General features: G+C 39.3%; 1 protein-coding gene across 1 annotated transcript in view; it reads left to right on the plus strand.

Moving 5' to 3' along the window:
• The first annotated feature begins 325 nt into the window (after positions 1 to 325).
• LOC120798385 (protein SON-like) overlaps positions 326 to 20,093 on the plus strand; it is a 20,856-nt gene continuing 1,088 nt past the window's right edge. Inside the window, exons 1-13 of the mRNA XM_040142640.1 lie at positions 326 to 515; positions 1,321 to 1,545; positions 3,668 to 3,702; positions 4,046 to 4,245; positions 5,118 to 5,314; positions 6,617 to 6,837; positions 8,793 to 9,066; positions 11,714 to 11,907; positions 12,871 to 13,023; positions 13,559 to 13,734; positions 17,202 to 17,336; positions 17,790 to 17,876; positions 18,871 to 19,086. Of these exons, the coding sequence (XP_039998574.1) occupies positions 433 to 515; positions 1,321 to 1,545; positions 3,668 to 3,702; positions 4,046 to 4,245; positions 5,118 to 5,314; positions 6,617 to 6,837; positions 8,793 to 9,066; positions 11,714 to 11,907; positions 12,871 to 13,023; positions 13,559 to 13,734; positions 17,202 to 17,336; positions 17,790 to 17,876; positions 18,871 to 19,086 (2,196 nt within the window). The 5' untranslated portion in view covers positions 326 to 432. The remainder of the gene's footprint in view (positions 516 to 1,320; positions 1,546 to 3,667; positions 3,703 to 4,045; positions 4,246 to 5,117; positions 5,315 to 6,616; positions 6,838 to 8,792; positions 9,067 to 11,713; positions 11,908 to 12,870; positions 13,024 to 13,558; positions 13,735 to 17,201; positions 17,337 to 17,789; positions 17,877 to 18,870; positions 19,087 to 20,093) is intronic.

The following is a 20,093-nucleotide window of genomic DNA, read 5'->3' on the forward strand; positions in this document are numbered from 1 at the left end:
TACATGTTGTATTATCACATACAAGTATTTAAATCCAAATGCAATGATTAACAGCACAATGTACCCATTGTTCCAAATAACAACATAAAGAATATTTCATATAATAAGCTTTTTTATTTAACTTTTTATTTATGTTTCTTGCTTGCTGCTGTGCTTGTGGCTGTTAACCCTTGGCTCTAAATCCTGTCTGTGTGTGGACTTTGCTAAATGAAGTTGCCTGGGAAAAAGAAAAACAAAAACAAAAACAAAACCCAAACCAATTCGGCCACTAAGCTAAAATACGCTTCACAACCCAACCACACCTCCACACGTCCAGCTCCGGTTACTGGGGTCTTGCGAGAAACTCGGAATGGAAAAAAAGACTGAGACCCGGAACATCGCGGCAGACGAGACAGATCCTACCCGGACCTGCAGTGAGATGCACAGTAAAACATGGCGGCCAACATAGAGCAAATTTTCCAAGATTTTATATTGAGTAAAATCAGAGAAATTGAAGACCAGAATGACGACAAATCGTATGTCACCGTTGCGTTTTATATTCGTCTTGGTGGTGGTTAAACACAGTTGGCTAGCTAGTGAATAAACCGAACAAACATGATAGTTTTCCAGTTACAGAGGCCGGTTGTCGCTCTCGTTAGCTAATGCAGCAAACGTTATTTACACATCTAAACGTAGAGACACGAGTAGTAGTGATGTTATTATTGGGCCTGGTGGCAACAACGGGATATTCAGTCGAACACAGACAGTTTTACCGGTTAGCTGGCTAACTTGCATTGTGCGTGTAAGGCTGTCAGCATGCATGATTATTTTCTCCTTGTGAGAAAGGTTATGTGCCTGCTCGCGTTCAGAGGAAGGAATGCACACTTAAAGATTAGTGTATGCTTGTGAGATTTGAGGTTTCAAATCTCCGGGCACCCTTGCAAAGGAAGTCTTTTCTCCTTGAGACAAGTTGCATTGTGACATTGTGTTGGTATAGAATAAACTCCCCATTCCTCTGAGAAAGTAGCTCTAGGTTTTAAGTCCTGGAATCTCTTAAAAAAAAGATATTTGGACTTATGTGGTTAACTTGACTTAGTAAAACTCAGAACCCTCTGAAATCTGGAGGCGGCACTGATGCTAAAACATCTGTCCTGGCTTTTACTCAGCAGATTTATCCAAATAGATTAACTTACCTTTTTCTTCGGACAGTTCTCTGAATGAAATACCAGCCAGGATTCCTGGTAGTAGACATTTATCAACCATTGTCTGAGCTGTGATGTGCTGTTAGAATAACAGATGCATCTAAACCGAAATATCTCTTTTTCTTCCTCTGTCTGTCAGTGCTGGCGAAGGAGTGGATGCTGGCAGTGAACTGGATGGAGCGGAGAAAACCGCCTCAGAGAGAGAGAAACAAGAAGAGTACAGGGGCAGGGGTTCACAGAAGAAACATAAGAAGCACAAGAAACACAAAAGTAAGAAGAAGAGGAGGAACCGAGAGAGGGAGGAGAAGGAGAGCAGTTCGGAGTCTGTGACAGAACTGGAGGGAGGAACCAAACATCATCCAAGGTGAAACTTTGTGTGGGACTGTCAGTACTCACGAAATGGTCTCATTCAAACTACTTAATAACTCTGTAATTCCACGTCAGTGATACCTTCCATTACCAGTTCGAAGATGGGTGTGGTCCAAACAAGGGTGCTGGAAGTACGTGGGTTGGAAGGAGGGATGGGGCCATTGGCCCGCACTTTTATGCCCCTGGCAAACATTCGTTTGAAGTCACGGGTCACTGTATCCCAGTTTTAATCATTCCTGTCCACCTTAAGACATTAGGAAAACCCTTAAGACCATCTTGCGATGGCCTCACACCAGTTGCGACGCCCTTCAATAATGTAGTAATGACTACTGAGTGCTCGTGGGTCGGACTGTCAACATGTTGATGGGCGTCGTGGCCGGTGTGATCCCATCACAACATGGTCTCTAGTTTTCTGTGTTGTGATGTGATTTGAATGTGGCATGAAAAACTCATGTCACCATGAAAACAAAATTAATTCACTTGCTAAAGACAAAAAACTAAATAGTTGTCCTTTATCATTTGTATTTCATTTAATCATAACACAGCAAATGCATACACACGAAGGAAGTACATATAACTGTGTAATGTATTTCACTTCATTTCGTTTGATTTGTTTTTATTTAGGCCTTTTTAATCTTAAGAAGCACATGAGACAGATGAATGAAAAACACGACTTTCCTTCGTGGACAAGCCATAAAGAGAAATTGATGGCATTTTTTTTGTGTGTTTGGTGTAAATCCTGCTCAAAGAAAGAAGCCGTACCTTTGCGTTTTTTTATCACAAGAATTGATGAGGTAAGATATTAAGATAACCAAAGACTCAAGCAAGGCATGTCTGAAAGTTAGATTGATCACAGTACTGTTGGTAATTGTTTTACACAACTACCTCATTATAACAAGTTTCGAAAAAGCAAAGGATATATTTATAGCTGTGAGTAAATTAATGTCTATTATCCCCTCAGCAGTTGCTGAGGGGATAAGAAGGGCTTGAGGTTAGATGCCCTTATATTGGAGCGTGTGTATGTAAACAGTTGTGGAGGTTGAGTGTTTGTTGCAAAGGCATGCTGCATGTACAGCGAAAGATTGAAAAGCTTAAACATCCCCATCCACTAATTTCAAAAAATACAAATACATATAACTCAAGTCATATGATGTTGACTATCTGGATTTCTGTTTTGAGGACCATGGTGCAAAAACTTAAAAAACTTCTGACAAATCAGAAAAGCATCAAGACGAAAACATAAAACATCCTACATTTGTGCATTTAAACAAAATTCTTCAAATAAAATATATATAGCAGAGCAAAAAATAATAATTTCTTTTTAAAGAATTCTGACCAAGATATGTACTAAGTGGGACATTTTACGGTTGAAAAATAAACTTGTCACTGCTCTGTAGTGGACAAACTGTGTAATGGAGACAATTTTACCAAATGATCTCAAACATATCTTTGACATTTCTTGTCTCTTTCTGGTCCACATATATGCTGATATTCCTAAATCTGCAATATGAAGTAGCTTATTGGTCTGGTTCTACTATGTCCATATGAATACATTTGTAGAGTGTTGAACTTTAAATTATTGCTTTGAACATTATATTATATATTATCTCTACATGGCACATTTAACCTTACTAGTGCTGTTTTCTGTAAGGTTGGAGAATAAAGCGAAAGTAGCGACCCTTTCAGTCGCCCTCTTTTCTTTAGTAAATCTTTGATCATCTTTGATTTTGAAATTATGCAGGTGAGCATAGTATATAGAATGGAAATTTTGAAAATGTAAAACCTCAGATAAGATCCAGTGGTTCTATAAAAGCATTTGAGGCTGGACAGATACTGGACGGACATTAAGAAATAAAAAAGTTTAAAAGGTTTAACCATTGGGCACTAGAGAAAAGGAAAGTCCCAAGGCACTGCCCAGTTTCCCTGTGCATTATGGACCTTATACCGATCAACTGTATGTATGCAAAGTTTGGCTAGTGGTAGTAGTCGGGGTTTATTTTGAAATCTTTCTGTGGTAGTGGACAAAAAAAAAAAAAAAATCATCGGTTTCCTGCCACTTCACTATTAATACCTGCTTTTCAAATGTGCCTAACTCAGGTTTTATCTTTGCTTCATAGAAGAGGAACACCAACAGAGGTGAATAAGGAGCAAGGTAAGACTCCGTCTCACTTCATACAGTTACGTGCTGATCAGCTACCGTTAAAAATAGAGCAAGATGTACTGAAGTATCACAAGTCATTGAGAAGAATGTGATGTAATGTTACATCCTTGGTACCTTAGGGTGTGTTTTCTTAAGGACTATTTTGAACTGTGTTAGCGTGTTCAGAGACTTATTTCATTGAGGCTCTTGTGTACCTTATCAAACCAGTTTGCCCTCATACAGCACCATACTCCATAAGACCCCAAAATCATAATATTATCTACACTATAATTTCTGCTGTCCAAAACATGCTGTACTGTACTGTATTGTACGAGCTGTCGAACTGTTTGTCCAGGTGAGGAAAAGAAGAGTAAGTCCAAGTGCCACAAGCGGCACTCAACAGGAAAGAGGAAGAAGAAGAAGAGGAGGAGGAAAGGTGAAGAGAACTCATCAGATTCTGACTCAGAGTACGTCTCAAAGCAGAGGGATAGTAAATGTGGTCAGAGCTTATCGCCAAGGCGACGAGCGGAGCTGCCTGATATCATCCCCAAACAGGTAAGAACACCAAAAAACCAACTCGAAAAAAAGTAAACACATGCTGTCTTGATAGTGTTGGCAATAATACTTGACCTTAGTTTACTTACAAATGAAATAAATATTTCCTTTGAATTGGAGTAGGAGAAAACAGAAATATTGGATCTGACTTGTTATAGCAGATCTTTAAAATATTAATGGAGTCAGTTCGGATTCAGGCATAGCTAAGGACTGATCCGAGAAGGTCACATTAAATTCAAAATGTTATTAAATTTAAAGGCTTTTCTCCATCTCAGAGTGCTATGTAGCATGTTAGTGTATTCCCAAACCAAATCCTTCTTTCCAGTTGCAGTTTAGTTGGACTGCGCATCCCGCCTCATTCCATATGTGGCTATTTCCATGTTTTAATGTGACAGGCCTGTGACCTGTTGTGCTCTTGTAAACTACAAACCTTGCGGAAATTTTTTGCTGACTAAAGTTATGATTTTGTACAGAGTGGATGTGTTTCCTTTCAAATTACGCAGAGCTAGGCCGCCTTTCAGCTACTGACGGTGCAATCCTGACTGTCATGTCACCCAACATAAAACTAACCGTTGTAAAAAGAAAAAGTATACTTTCCCTTTAACCCCTTACTGTATTATTTATTTATGTTTTGAGTTATACTTAGATTTGTCAGGTATCCTCTTACTGTTTCGTGTTGCCATCTGGGTCTCAACAAATTTAGCAGGACAGTCAAAAGAATATGGAGACATTTTAAAATTAGAAGCATTTTGCCTTTCTGCAACAGTACAGTTTTAGTAACAGATGGTAACAGACGAATAACATCATGCGCCCTGCTGAAATGATGCCACATTTACATGAGTGACATTAAAGACATTACTGTCTCCTAACAGGACAGCTCCAGTAAAGGAAGAAGAGTTGAGGACAGACATGGCAGGAGGAGCTGTCGTTCCCGTTCACATTCACATTCCGATTATCATTCACATTCCTGCTCGGTGAGGAGGAGCTCTCGCTCTCAGTGCAGACACCACCACCGAAGATCTAGGACTCGCTCCTTATCCAGTTCACAGCACCACAGGACCCGGTCAAGGTATGAAGGAAAACCCTTGACCGATTGATTTATTCTTGAGAGAAATGTAAAACATTAAGAGTGTTGGCCTGTATGACTTAAAGCAAAACTATGTAACTTTTTAATACAAAAAACTATTCAAAAACTAAATTATTTTTTGTGAAAAAACCTTTGAGTTCAAAGCAATAAATATAATGTACCACACGTACCCATCCCAAAGTGCTCAGGCACGACCACTATCCAGATGTGCTGAAACTATTGTTATATATCTTTCGTTTCCAAGCAACAAGTTGTAAGCAAAGGTTCTGAGGGAAAAGCAAAGACACCAAAGGCACACGGAATAAAATGACAAGGTAGTGCATCATTTCATTGTTTGTAACCCCCAACCCCATAAAAGAACAAGAAGGACGGTGACCACAACAAAGAAAATGAAACAGCCACCATCCAACAGAGTGTTGAGTGGTACAAGTAAGAAGAAAAGAGTTTGATCGGCAGACAGTCAGGTCAGCAAGCCAGAAAAGAAGTTAAGTCTTTTCACCTCAGTAAAAGACTTCGTCTCTGACCCTTTGCCGCTGAGATATGAACAGAATCAAGTGCTTGAGTGTTCATAATTACCACTTGTTGCAGCAGAGCTCGCTGTTGCTGCTGTTCAGCAAAAGTTACGTAGTCTTGCTTTAACCTTGAATGTTTTCCATTGTGTTTTTATTTTTTTGTCCTTACTCTTTGTGTATTTACTCATGTTTCTGTGAGATGTTAAAACATTCACATAAAAGTTTGCACAGTGATGATCTCAATTTGCCAAGCAGTGAAACTAAAATTGAAGTTGAAAATGTATTTCTTTTTAAGGCTATACCTACCACACCGTTGTCCAGTTTATGCGTTTAGGCAACGCACTTCAAGTCTTTGTTTTTTTTCACACTGTGCTAATGTTGGTCTTAACATATCCTTAAGCTTGAAGTGGGCTGTTGAGTAATGATGTAATATTTCATTATAGCTTGTAGATTGAGCTTTTGGAATTTTGATGGCAGTGATATAGTGACAGACAAAAGACTTTATCTCACACAGTTTTAACTGGGTGGACACTAAATATGATTGTGAATCACTGGGTGATTCACAAAATGATACTACTACGATATTTTGCCTACAATACCTATTATGGCACAATGCACAGTGACGTGCATAGTAACTTTAAATACTGATCGAAAAGCAACAGTCTAGCTGCTTACATGGCACATAAGCAAAGAGGTCTTAGTCACAATCCTGCCTTCCTAATTGTGATGTCGCTTTATCCTGCCACGATTTGCTTGCCGTGGCTGCTGGTAGCTCCTCCGAGGAAAGGGGAACTTTGGATGAATCCATACGGTCCCCCCAAGGTCCTTCAAAAAGCCTCCAGGTGCCTCAGCTGGCCTCCAGCCCTGCCCAAAGGAACATCAAAGCTGAGGGGCTGACAGAGTCAAGCACAACGGAGCTGCAGAGCCCTGACCAGCGTGAAAAGCCAGCAGAGAAAAAGGAAGAGAAAGAAGAGGACACAACGCAAAAACGAGGTGGGACCTGTTTGATGTCATCGCACTCATACTGTACATAGGGTCTTATGTCGATATCAAACTGGTTTATTGGCAAGATTACAGTTTTACACTCAAGTCTTATGATAGACAGAGTGATGGTGTGTTAAAACTAAAGTCTATAAATATTCTTAAACATTTATTAACCCCATACTGTTTCTATTTTATTTGGTAGATTTTCTGTGTCTTTAAGACCCTAATGCAAAGCAAATATTGACTAATGCTGATTAATAACATCCAGTGGGTGGGCTTAAAATGGCATTAAAAAAGTGTAATGTGATGGATGGATCAATGGATGGATAGATGAATTGAAAGATTTTATTGATCCCGTCATGTTAAATTGTCATATTACAGCAGACTGAGGATAACAATAGAATTATGTAGCAAAACAAATACAACCCCCATCAGTGCTCCTTCAGAAGCTCCGCCCCCACAGTTCATGGGATGCGCATTGCGAAAGCAGCAATGCAATTATGGAATCCAGAGCGTTTCATACGGGGTGTGAGTGGACACTTTTTCTCACAGCAAACAAACCATATAATTTAAAACGTTGTCAAACAAACAACATGCACACAAGCACAGCATCCAAAACACGGCGGAGTAATAACTGGTGAGAGTTAGTTGTGTAGTTTTTGCAAAACTACAGTGACAGAAGAGAAGACCGTATCTTTGTAGCTAAGCCAACAGGGAAGACAATGTTATCTGGCATAGTTTTTCGAATTATGCATCAATCCAAATAATCCGGTCCGAGCTACTTTCGAAGTTTGCCATTTACAGAGCCAGGGCTGTGTAGGGACACTTTTTTTTTTCACCGCGCACACAGAACGGGCAGCTAGCGGATCGTGAGGAGATATTCACTGAAATTTGACAAAAAGTTTATTGGATTAGAATAGCTGACTATACTATATTTAATTGTAATTATATAATTATATAGGTTTGATCCAGGATTATAGTATTGCCTTCTAAAGAACACACATGGTAAAAGACTTGATGTTTTAGAAATTAAAGAAACGATCTAAGCTGTAGATATTTGTCCTTATACTGAACTTACTGACCTTGAACCTCAATGAAACCAGGTCAGCAGCAGGTTTAAATTAAACCTCAGCTGCAGTGACCTCTAAAGGAGGTCCACTGAAGTGATTTTTGCAGGACACAGCAGCCAGGTTCAGTCCAAACCATACTTGCAATTTAAACCATAGCTTCTGAGGACACAGTAATGGCGTTTAAGTGATCATGTGACTTTGACCCAGAGGTTTAAGCCCATCCTAAACCATAAACTGCAGCTAAGCTAATGACAGAGTAATAGCGCCTTTAAGTGTTTATTTCTGTTCATCCTTATGTGTTACTTTTGTTTTATTTGTTTCTTACATCAAAGTATATATTATATTTAAACATAGCGTAATGGACCAGAGTTGTCTAACATTCTGCAGACTAAATTGGGGGAAACACTTTTCCTGACCATGGTCCAACAGCAACCATCAAAATTTTAAAACTTTTTTTTTTTTTGATAATCATCATTGGATTAATTATTTTAGATTTGCTGCCCAATACTTAAAACCCAGTTAATACCTGTTTAATATGATAACCTGTGCATGGTCTAACATACACTGAAATGTCTCACTCTTTCATGGCTACTCTTTCTACCCTCATTACCTATTTTGGTGTCCAAGGATGTAAAAAAATGAGACAAATATGACTCAGGTTTTTGTTGCCTCAAAGCTACACTGTTAAGATGAGGGTTAAATGCTTGTGAGTTTCAGGGCCTGATGGGTTTAGTTTAACTTGCAAAATGGGTATTGTTCTTGTAGAAGTAAAATAATTACTTTGTACCTTTTATGCCACCCCTTCACCTTACACACAGACAAACCTTTTGAAATAGGTTTGTCCAGTTCTTTAAGGAGTGTCCAAGTAATGTCTTCTGTGGGCTAATACTAAAGCTGCAGGTTGTGGAACATCCCACTCCATAGCTACTGAACCTGACCAGACCAGTGAGCCCAGCCTTCCTCAGCTTAAAGAAACAGAATACCCCAGGTACCCTGCCACTGATGGTAAATCACCAACAAAGAAGAAGAGGAAACAATCCAAGTCCCCGCAGAGGAACAAAGAAGGAAAGTCGTCAAAAAGGCAGAAAAGATCCAAGTCACCATGTAAGAGCAACAGGAGGGGATCCAAATCTAGGAGCCCTTCAAGGAGGACGAAATCACGGTCGAGGTAGAGTGACTGGGTTTTTTTCTGGGTATTTAGCTAAATGTATTGATTAATTATTGAATTATTATCACTACCAAAGACTCCTGAACACTGTCCATCACTTGAACTAACTTTATTAAGATGGAATCTTGGTCTTCAGACTTTCATCGGGCAAAATTCATACAGACTAACAGCACCATGCAAACAGCACCATACATATAAAGGCTTTAAGCTTTCACCCAGGAAAAACCCGCCAATCAGGGGATGCCACCAAAACCTTCTGGTGTGCATACAAGTTAAAGTCAATGAGCTTCTGCTTAATTTCGAGCCTACACACCTATCACTGAGACTTTATGGCATGTAATGGTGGTTTTTGAAATCAAAACCTGAAAAAATGGTTTCAACATTTAATTCATCCCAGTATTGCATTGCACCCATTCTCTGGACACTGAACAGGAATCCATCTGGGCCATTGTATTCTCCGTTCATTGAGTAAAGTTTATAAATAAATTTACATCTTCAGCGGATGAGATGAACTGCAAACTGTACTTGCTGGTCATGAACAATGGATTAGTTACTTTTAACCCACTATCCACCTAGTTTCAGTGGTGGAAAGTAAAGTAAAGTAAAGTAAAGTATTTTGACTCAAGCACTGTACTGTACAGGTACAAGTTTGAGTTATACCTCTACCAGAGTTATACCTATACGTTAATGTTATACCTCTGTCCTACTAAAATGCAGGGGGACATTTTTTAGTTTTTACACAACTATATACAGTATATCTGAAATCTACAGTAAGTAAAAGTTAACTTGTTGTTAACATGTTGGGCAGTTTCACAAATATCCTCAAAAATCTTCCTCTTCACTGGGACCAATAGTCGATGCTATTTTAAGAGAATTTTACCTATTTTGTTGCTTCCTGTACTTTACAGGGTGAGGTTAAAATGGCAGCCAATGTGATGCCAGAATGGGCTGAAATAGCCCCTGTGAAGGACTTGTACTTAAGTTGACACCGTACTTTGTCAGAAGTGCTTGCTGATGGTTGAACAGCTTTGGAAACCCCACAACTGCCAAACGTTGAATTGTAACTTTCCGAAACCAACAATCTGACATTTCAGATGGCCGGGTATGTGGAAGTGGAAAGATAAACTGGATTTGAACTTCTCTCTCAGGCTCCTCTTTTTCATTATTTACGGAACTATTTTGTATGAACAATTGATTGCAACACCATGAACACCTTCAAGGAGATAGCCTACTGTCCGAAAATGTGCGCTGTTATGCCCATATTTAAACAATTCATATATCTCTTCCCTCTATGACAGCCAGCTTTTCACCCATCCTTTGAGTATGACTGTTTGGAATAGGTATAAATGCAATTGCCTTTCGACGTGTGACAGTGAACCTCTAGCAATACTATAAAAGACAAAGAAAAAAAGAATGCACGCATGTACACACTATCACAGCACACTCTAAGAGTACTCATTTTACAAAATTTTTTTATTATTCCCATCCCTCATAGTGGGAGAGAGTTACATTACCGTATAAAGTAATGTTATTTGTAGTTACTTCTATGGTTTAGCAAGCATATGTGGAACTGCACTGTTGACTGGAAGCTAAGCTAATTTTGATAACCAGACATTAGCCTGTGAAAACCATCTGAGTCCCTTTGAAGTCATATTATTTAGGAGACATTGTTACCATCCTCCTTTGGTCCCACCCACAGATTATTGGGAAATTAAACATGTCTTGGTTTTTGTCCTGATCAGTAGTGTGAATCATGGGTCCTTATGTACACAGGTGTGTGCCTTTCTAAACCATGTCCAATCAATTCAGTTTACCATGTTCTAGACACATCCACAGGATAATTGAAGCAAACAGGAGGCACCTGACCACAAATTGGAGTGTCATAGCAAAGGATCTGAATACTTTTGTAAATAGGAGATTTCACTTATGATTATAATAACCATTAACATTTCTAGTGCTACAATGAATGATAAAAGAAATTCATGAAGTCTAATTAAAATCAAATTTTAAGTGTGTGTGCGTGCTGCACTGTGGTTTGTGCGTCTGATTTCTGCTGTCCATAATGCTGCTTTAATGTGTTGTTTTGTTCACCTATGCTTAATTATTGTGCAAGGATTTGGTGTCAGATCAGCAACTCTCAGCGACCAGCTGGAGCACACCTCCTGACAACTCATTCAGATCAGCGGCCTCTCTCTCATCTCGTCAACACCCTCCAATACCGATTTGTCCACACAATGAAAAATCAAGAAGTTATGAAACTAGAAACATAAAATTTTTCACTAAGAAACTTTTAATTCTTCCTTGTAATGTTGGCCCTCATCCATATCAGATATGATCGGAAGAGCTGATTTCAGGCACACTGCATCAGTGAAAATGTCCAGCGACAACAGCCAGACTTGAGTTTTCTCATCACTTGTAAACAATACTGCAAGATACTTGTAACTCCTTCACTTGGGGCATCAAATCACTCCAAACCCCCAGGGGTCAAATCCAAAGTTCCCATACTACCATGGCCTCATATTTGGAGGTGTTAACTCTAGTCCCATCTGCTTCATGCTTGCAGTCCACCCCCACTGTGCCTTGGAAATCATTGTCTGATGATGCCAGCAGAACTACAAATAAATTGAACTACATGTTGTCTGTGCAGGTCAGGGGGCCGGAGGTCAAGGAGGTCACGCTCATGGTCAGGGTCACGGGGTCGGAGGAGGGCTACATACAGCCAAAGGGACCGATGGAAACGAGAGCCGAGTCACTCCCCTGTACTCATCCTCCGTAAAAATAGATCCCCCACCAGGAAACACTGCAGTTCGAGCAACAGCCCTCAACGCATCAGTGAACTGGGTCAGATAATATGAAACCACTCATTTGAATGCTACATACTAACTGTAGTGCTGTTTGATCTTTTTTTATTTGCATTTTGGCATTGTTATCAAAGAAGGTATCACTGTCATGAAATCACTGTACGCCACGGTAACTTCCCTGAGTGGCAAGCTTAACTACTACTTTTCTACATCCCCACGCAAAGAAAAACTGAAAACACTGCTGCAATGGTAAAAAGCTGTTGTGCACCCAATTGCACAAATCTATTGGAAAGAATTCAGTTTTTTACAGACTGCCAAAGCCTAAACAGAAAAGAAACATGTTTCTCAAGGTCTGTGTAACATGAACTTACCAAACACATTATTTTCTGAATGAAACATAGTAAAATTTGAATACATTTACAAATTTCTGTTCATAGGCAACTAGAATATCTGATGAAGTCCTTGTAATGTTGCTGCTATAAAGTACATATAGGCATTGATGCCTTTAGGTGTAATGTCTAACATTACTTGCCTAGTGTTGAGCTACATATTTCCAGCTATGTCCACAAACAACTAACGGTATGATACATTGTAATAATTAGTCATTTCCAATGGAGCTACTTTATCAAGATCTTAGTTTGCTTTTCCTCTCAATCACAGCGCTATCCATTAGTAGCAGCAACAATTTGGTACATTTAGCCACTCAGGCTTGGTGAGGAGGGTGATATCATGTGAAGATGATAATCCATATCCTCTATAGGTACATTTGCCATTGCAGTTTCAATTTAGAAAATGCTTTTTTATGCAGTTTGTGTTACTAGTATAGTCATACATGTCTGCAGCAACTGCTCGACCTTTCAAAAATAATAACAGTTCTGTAGTCTAGAATTAAATAAGGTGGTTTTTGAATAGATAATTAAATACGTTCAATGTGAAGAAACTTCATCCATTTAATTGATCGATTCTCTGATTGCATTATGTATATTCTTTTTTTTTTCCTCAGATAAGAACCAGTTGTTGGAAATTGCCAAGGCCAATGCTGCTGCTATGTGTGCCAAAGCAGGTATGCCCATCCCTGCCAGCCTGAGATCCACAGTGCTTCCCCTGGCTCTGCCAAGTATGGCTATGAATGCTGCAATGGCCAGAATGACTGCTGGTATGATTTTGATTCTTGTCTCTTTTCTGCTTGATGTTTTCTTTTTTCTTTTTTAATAATTACTGATCCATCCACTGTTTTGTGTCTATTTACCCAGTGATAGATATACATCCCCTTGAGCCTTTATAAAGGCTTTGATGCAGATTTAATGAGTTTTTATTTAATTTAACCTTTGTGAAGGTTATAATGTTCAGTTGTTGTTGAAAAGTTTTTAGAGAGATGTTAATTCAAATTTATGGCCATTTTAGGGGCTGTAGTTTGTGCTGCTGTTTAATTATATTCTGTTATATTGAGAGGTATTTCTAATACTTAGTGTAACCTCAATGGTTTTATTGAATTGGAAAATCTTGGCAAGTTCGCTTGACTTTTCATGGTCTGTATATTGAATTTGCTGTGTTTACTAACTGAGTCACCGTTAGTGTGTTCTATGAAGTTTGTTATTACAAGCTTGAATATAACTTGAATTAGCTACTGTACTTGTTTTTCACGGGCTCCTGTCTTGCTATCTTTCTTTGTGTCTCTATGTCCCTTACAGCCACCATGACAGCGGCCCTGTCTAACATGGGCACTCTGTCTTCACTGCTCTCACTGCCCTCCATTACCAACAAGCCACCTCCGGCTGCCGCCCAACCCAACGTTGCTGCTTTGGAGGAAGTGAAAAAGAAAATTGCGAAGCAGGCCAACAGCATGAGCATTAAGGAATTTACTGACGTAAGGGCACAGAGCTTGTGTTGGACACGTTAATCATATATTAGTTACTGGAGTTTCAGAACACATAGAAAAAAATTGAATGTACCGTTCAATTAGCTTTGTAATGGGCAATACATGTAAATATAATTCTTTAACATCTCATTTGAAAATATGTAGTTTCATAAAATACACAAAAGTCACTATCAATAGGTACTTTTTTTTTTTTTGACACAAATACACCACAGTCTAGATAAATAATTAAAATAATTAACCAGAGGGAAGTGCTGGGGAGGCCAAACTTGACACAAAACTATCCAGACCTTTTCACTGTATAATTACCTTTGCATAGAGGCCATTGAGTCTTTGAAAATGTACCTGTAATGTGAATTGCAATATAACAATTTATATTATGAGATGCTATTGATAGGATTCTTAAATTTCAAGTTAAAAAAAATCCAAGAGAATTAAAAAAAAAGAACAAAGCGCTTCTAAAAGGTTGAGTTTTGAGTAGTTGCTTTAACATAGTAAAACTGGAGCAGTCACAAATGTGTCTGGGGAGAGAATTCCAAAGGGAGGGGTGGCAATGGAGAAGGCACTGTCACCCCAGGTCTGGTAATTGTGCTCGGATCACAGATCTGAGGAGTGGAGGCTGCGGTAAGGAATATAGCCGTGGCATAGGTCTTGAGGGAGGAGGAGGCCTGGTTATGGAAGGCTGTGTGAGAAGAAAATTACTTGAAATTGAATCTGTTGTGGGATGGCTGAATCTGTTGTGGATCTGTTGCGGAGCCAGTGAAGATTCTTGACAGGGTTGATGTAGTCATAGGATGAGAGTGAATGAGTGAGCAAGCAGCAGAGTTTGGATGTACTGGATGGATGATGTACCACAAAGAATGCTATTGCATTAGTGAGTCTGGATGTAATGAAAGATTGTAGTTTCAGCAGCAGAAAAGGAGACAGATGGATGTAAACAAGCTATTTTTTTTTCAAGTGGAAAAAAAACTGTTCTGATGATGAGATTTGCATGGTATTTAAATGAGGGACTGCTTTCATAAAAACCCCAAGGTTGCAGATGTTTGGGGAGGGAGACAGAATGGAGCTGTCGATGTTGAGAAAGAAGTTATGTGTAGTTTTGGCGAGGGATTTGGGACCAATCATAATTGTGTCAAATTTGTAAAAGTTTAGCTTGAAGATGGCTTTCATACATGGTTTAATTTCAGCAAGGCAGTTGGTCAAGGTTGAGTGGGTTGCAATGATGAATGCCTTTAGTGAATATGTAGAGCTGCATCAGTCTATCAGTGGATTTGGAGACTATCAAGAGATTACCAAAGGGGGCATGTAGAAAAGGAACAGGCGAGGACCATGCACTGAACCCTGGGCGATGCCTTGGGACACAGGAGCAGTAAGGAAGTCCAGTTGTTGATGCTTATGAACTGTTGTTGCCAGCTAGTAGAGGGCGGTAGCGGTGATGTCAAGGGATGATTTAAGGCAGGAGAAAGAATAGCGTTGTTGATGGTGTCAAAAGAAGCAGTGAGCTAGAGGAAGATGAAAATGCAGAGATGAGCAGAGTCTCAGGAGAATGAAGATGGAAATGGTTCAAAGAGATTACTGGAGATGAGGTGGGTTTTAAAGTGTGAGGCAATGAAGCGTTCCATTATTTTTGACAGAAAGGGGAGGTTGCTGAGGCTGTTAGGGTTGAGTCCAGTTTTTTGAGAACTGGAGTGAAGCAGAGCACTTTAAGTGGTGGGCGACAGAACTGGAGCTGAGAGAGGAGTTTATGGTTTCTGTGATGAGTGGTGAGACAGTCCTTGACATAAGAGTAGTAGGTGGAGTGGGCAATGTTGAGGACGTCTTTGCATTGATGAATGTAATCTTTGTAGACTTTTCTTGCTGCGTCTTTCAAGCTGGCTGAGTGTGTAAATGAGACTGTTTTGGTTTTTTTATTGGAGACAGCCACGGCCATGAAGGGAGGAGGCGAGTGAGTCATTGTTAGTAGTTGACAAGGTTAGAAGGGTTGGCAGACACAGGGGAGTGGATACAGACAAGCTAAAAGAGCTGAGGGGCAGATGGATTTCAAACTTTGGAAGGATATTGTGTGTTTTTCTTCCAGGATGAGAATTGCGATGTTACTGGTCAGAGACTAGAGTCTTAATGTATTGTGAGAAAAGTGAAGCAAACCAGATCCAAGATGTGACCACAGCTGTGAGTGGAGAAGTCAATGTGTTGTGTGAAATTAAAGGATTGTAGCAGTTCCAGGAATTCTGAGGCAAATTTACAGTCAGTGACATCAGTGTGAATATTGAAATCGGCCACTGCGTTCCTCCAAGAAAAATCGTCTGGCATTGCCATCCCTGCACATTCTACAGTTTACATACTGGGATAAAGATTCGGTGGTTCTATTAAAATTGATCTTGGATTCTATAGAGTTGCCTGAGATGTAACTAGCATGGACTGAGGAAAAACAGCTGCATCTGATAGAATTCAAGGGGAAATATTTTTAAATTAAACCAATTCCACCTGTATTGTGTGCTGTATATATTAAGAGTCATTTGAAAATGGTTCTCACCTTCCTCCTTTTAACAATGCACATGCTACTGTTAAAACCTGGAAAATCATACAGGTTGAATTTGCTTCTTCAAAATCACATGTCCAGGGATGGCAAGGTTTTTATTAAACATTATGAGTATTTAAAATAAGAAGTCTGGCAGGAATAATATTGCTATTGAGTCACTGGATGCTGAGAAAACCTTTGATTGAAGTGAAGGATTAGGATTCAATCCTAAACTAAATAGGACTGAAATTCAAATTAAAAAGGTACCCTGTGGAGTTTTGTTGTACAAAAAAAACAACCAAACAAACATGTTGAATGTCTTTCCTTCTTCAATAACGGTGATGATGATAATTATGAATAACGATCAATTTGAAAAACAACGTGATAATATTTTTGGCCATATCGCCCAGCCCTATATAAAATCTCTACTTGGGGTAAAGATAGGGTTATCCACTATTCCCCATACAGTAGCAATTGAGCCACGGGCCATGGCAATCAAGCATACAATCATAACAGGAATAGGGGTAGCAGACACAGAACATCAGATATCTTTATATGCTGACGATGTAATGTTGTCCTATCAGTGAATCAATAAATCTATTATTTTGTCGTCTGGAATCTTGCAAGGAAGTAAATTTGAGTTTGAATATATTTAATTGGCCAAGCCAGTACAATGCTGAACAACATCAGTCTGCTGTTGCAAATTTTGAGCCAGGTTTAACACTTATATATATCTGTTTTATATCTATAGGTTGAGAGGGTCAAGTCTGTTGCACTTCAGACCACATTCAACAACACAATTGGATGTTGTCACATGTGGTCTGTGGTAATTGTGACCACACCCAAGTGTCATGCTAATTTTTTTTTTTTTCCCAAACTGGTGTGGTGAAGCAGTGTGGCTTGAAGATGGTACTTAATTTGCTTTGCGTGTGTTTTGTAGAAATGCAAGATGATCGTGGACAGTAAAGGAGAGCTGCCAGTGGCAGAGCCTCATATTTCTGACGAAGAGGATGATGGGAAACCCTTTGGAGGATCAGCTCTTCGAGAGCAAAAAGCCATCAGCTTCAGCATCAATGTAACATACATGCACGGGCCACACAGTGTCTTATATGAGTTTACAGATTACTGTGAATGATGGCTTCCTATCTTGTGAATGTATCTTATCCATCAAAAAATATTACCCCTTCATTGAATGGTAATACTAAGATTTTATTACTTTATTACTTATTACACGCCTTTACACACATCAGACTGGTTGGTTATAACTAAGTATTGTGTTATTTATATAGGAGGCGTTGGATTACAGCGGCTCATCAAACATGCGTGTCATTGCTGCGTCACATTTTAAGAGAACCATTTGCAATGTGAAATACAGTAGAAATATGAATCAAATAGCATGGGAATGCTGTGATCATAAAACCTGCTATGTGGGGAAATACCTTATTTAAATGTAAATATTAAGTACTTAAGCGACAGGCTAGAAAAAAAACGAAAATGATTAACACTCTTTCCTTTTTTTTCCTTCCAGAACACAACAGTTCGTCCAGCAGTGCGTAGTGATGCAGGCATGGCCAAGGAGTTTCCTGTGTCTTCAGGATCCCAACATCGTAAGAAGGTCAGAATAGATGTACATTAGATTTAAATCTTGTAACATTGTTTAAAAGTTGAGTTTTAAAGTCTGCCAGGTACTTCACAGTGGAAAAAGTTGAACAATGCCGTCCACAATTAACTCATCTATGTCCTGATTTAGACCTGAGGAAGGTATTTACTGTGCAGTAACAAAAGTGGTCACTAGAGATAACCAAAGGCAAAATAACTACTAATTTATTTATTCAGTAAAACAAGCAAATTGAAGGAAAAACAACTCTCCTTTTGGTCTGAGCTGAGTGATAAAGTGAGTTGATACTGGCTGAGCAGGACTGATATAAAGCCAACAGCCGGTATAAAGTTGGATAAGCTGGTCATTATCTGTGGCTCAGATGGAATGGATCTGACTAAGCTGTGGCTTATGATTGATTAGAACCATGTACAGGTAAAGTAATGCATGATATAAATGAATGAATGAATTAATTAAAAATAGTAGCATGAAATCATTTGCTAACTAGCACTAAACATAATGTACTGACGTGACTGATGGGAATGACAATAGTTTTGCAGGTATTTGGTCGAAAGGCAAAGTATTGGACAAATTCAAAATTTCATGGCGGTCCACCCAATAGTTGTTGAGATATTTCAACCTCATGGTGGCGCTAGTGGAGCAGTCAAGGGATCGCCACAGTCTTTAGGATGTATTGTCTGGGAAAATGTGAATGTCTGCACCAAATTTTATGGCAATTCATCTTGTTGATGTTTAGATATTTCACAGGATTAGTGAAAACTTTGACTTGCTGGTGGCGCTGGAGAAAAGCATGTCTAAAGAGGATCTTTCAAAGTCGACTCAACCCCCACCCCCAACCAGTCCACAAGACCACTCTTTGCTAGTGTGCTTGTCCCCACATCCTATATGGTTGAGAACCCCTGATCTATGCTACTGACACAAACTATATATTTAATGATATTGTAATACAACAATTTGTTTCGGGAGTAATGTAATGTGTTATACTGTCCAGGAGGGCGAGGCATTGGGTGCCTATGGAGAATGGGTTCCCGTTGACAAAACAGCAGACAAAGCTGCAGCTGCCTCCACAAAGGCCCTGACGACTGTTCCCATAGCGTCAGCTGCCACATCATCAGGTGAAACGGCGGCAGCAGGGTCACCAGACGCTGCCGAACAGCCAGTGTTTGTGGCCGTTAATGACAGCGTTTTTCCTGACCCACTACTGCAGGTGAGAAGCGGAACTATACATACACAATGTATGCTTGTATGTAATGGAAAATCTGGAAAGTATTTGAAAACTGATTATCTAAGCTCAGGCCTCACAGTTTTAATATTCACTGGTTAACTGTAACTACACAGGTAATCTGGAAAATAAAGGTAACACTGATAATGATGATGTGCTGTATATGTGAAAGGGTTTTTTTGTTCCATGTTTAACTCTGCTGTTCCTTCTTTTCTCATTCTTTTAATCCAGTTTTGTTACTGCTATAATTCTCAACTCTGTAGCTTCAAATGTGACTGAGACACTTAATAAATATAGGTCCAGGATCTGATACAGACAAGGAATCAGAGTACCTGCCACCAGACAAAGACAAAAAACACTGCACTCTCACAGTCATACTTCAGATTCATTCATGAATCTTTCTATTGTTAGGGTTAAGTAGTAGTCATTCTTGTAACTGTACACTGACCTTTCAGCTAGAGGAGGATTACTCCTGGGAGAGAGTGTGTTTAACCACAATCTCAGCTGCAAGAAATTAGGTGTCCTGTCGTAGTTTTCCTAATCACATCTTTTTACAAGGCCTAGTGCAGCACATCTTAGATACAGTATATTGTACATCTTTGTGCGTGCAGCAGTGATGTTGGTGTAGCGACGACACCCCCATGGAGAACATGGAATCTTCCCTTCTACTATCCAGGTCACCCTCTAAACTCCACCTCATATTGTCTTATATGCCCTTATGGGTGGAAAAAATATTTATTTCTCGGAGTCACCCAGTCCTGGTGACATAACATGAATATATCTCTCAGATATTATAGCACCGCCATCAGTACATCTAAGTAAATACATTAAGCTATTAACTGTTTGCACGAATGCAGCTTGTTCTTCCATTACTCCACGCTGAGTAGAGGGCATGTAAATGAATCTCCGCTGTAAGATTGATTATAAAGATTGATTTATTACATCACATTTTATGACAAAATTGTTGGTTGTGACAGATCCAAATGATCACG

This window comes from Xiphias gladius, chromosome 13 (genome assembly GCF_016859285.1).
Source record: "Xiphias gladius isolate SHS-SW01 ecotype Sanya breed wild chromosome 13, ASM1685928v1, whole genome shotgun sequence".
NCBI lineage: Eukaryota > Metazoa > Chordata > Actinopteri > Istiophoriformes > Xiphiidae > Xiphias > Xiphias gladius.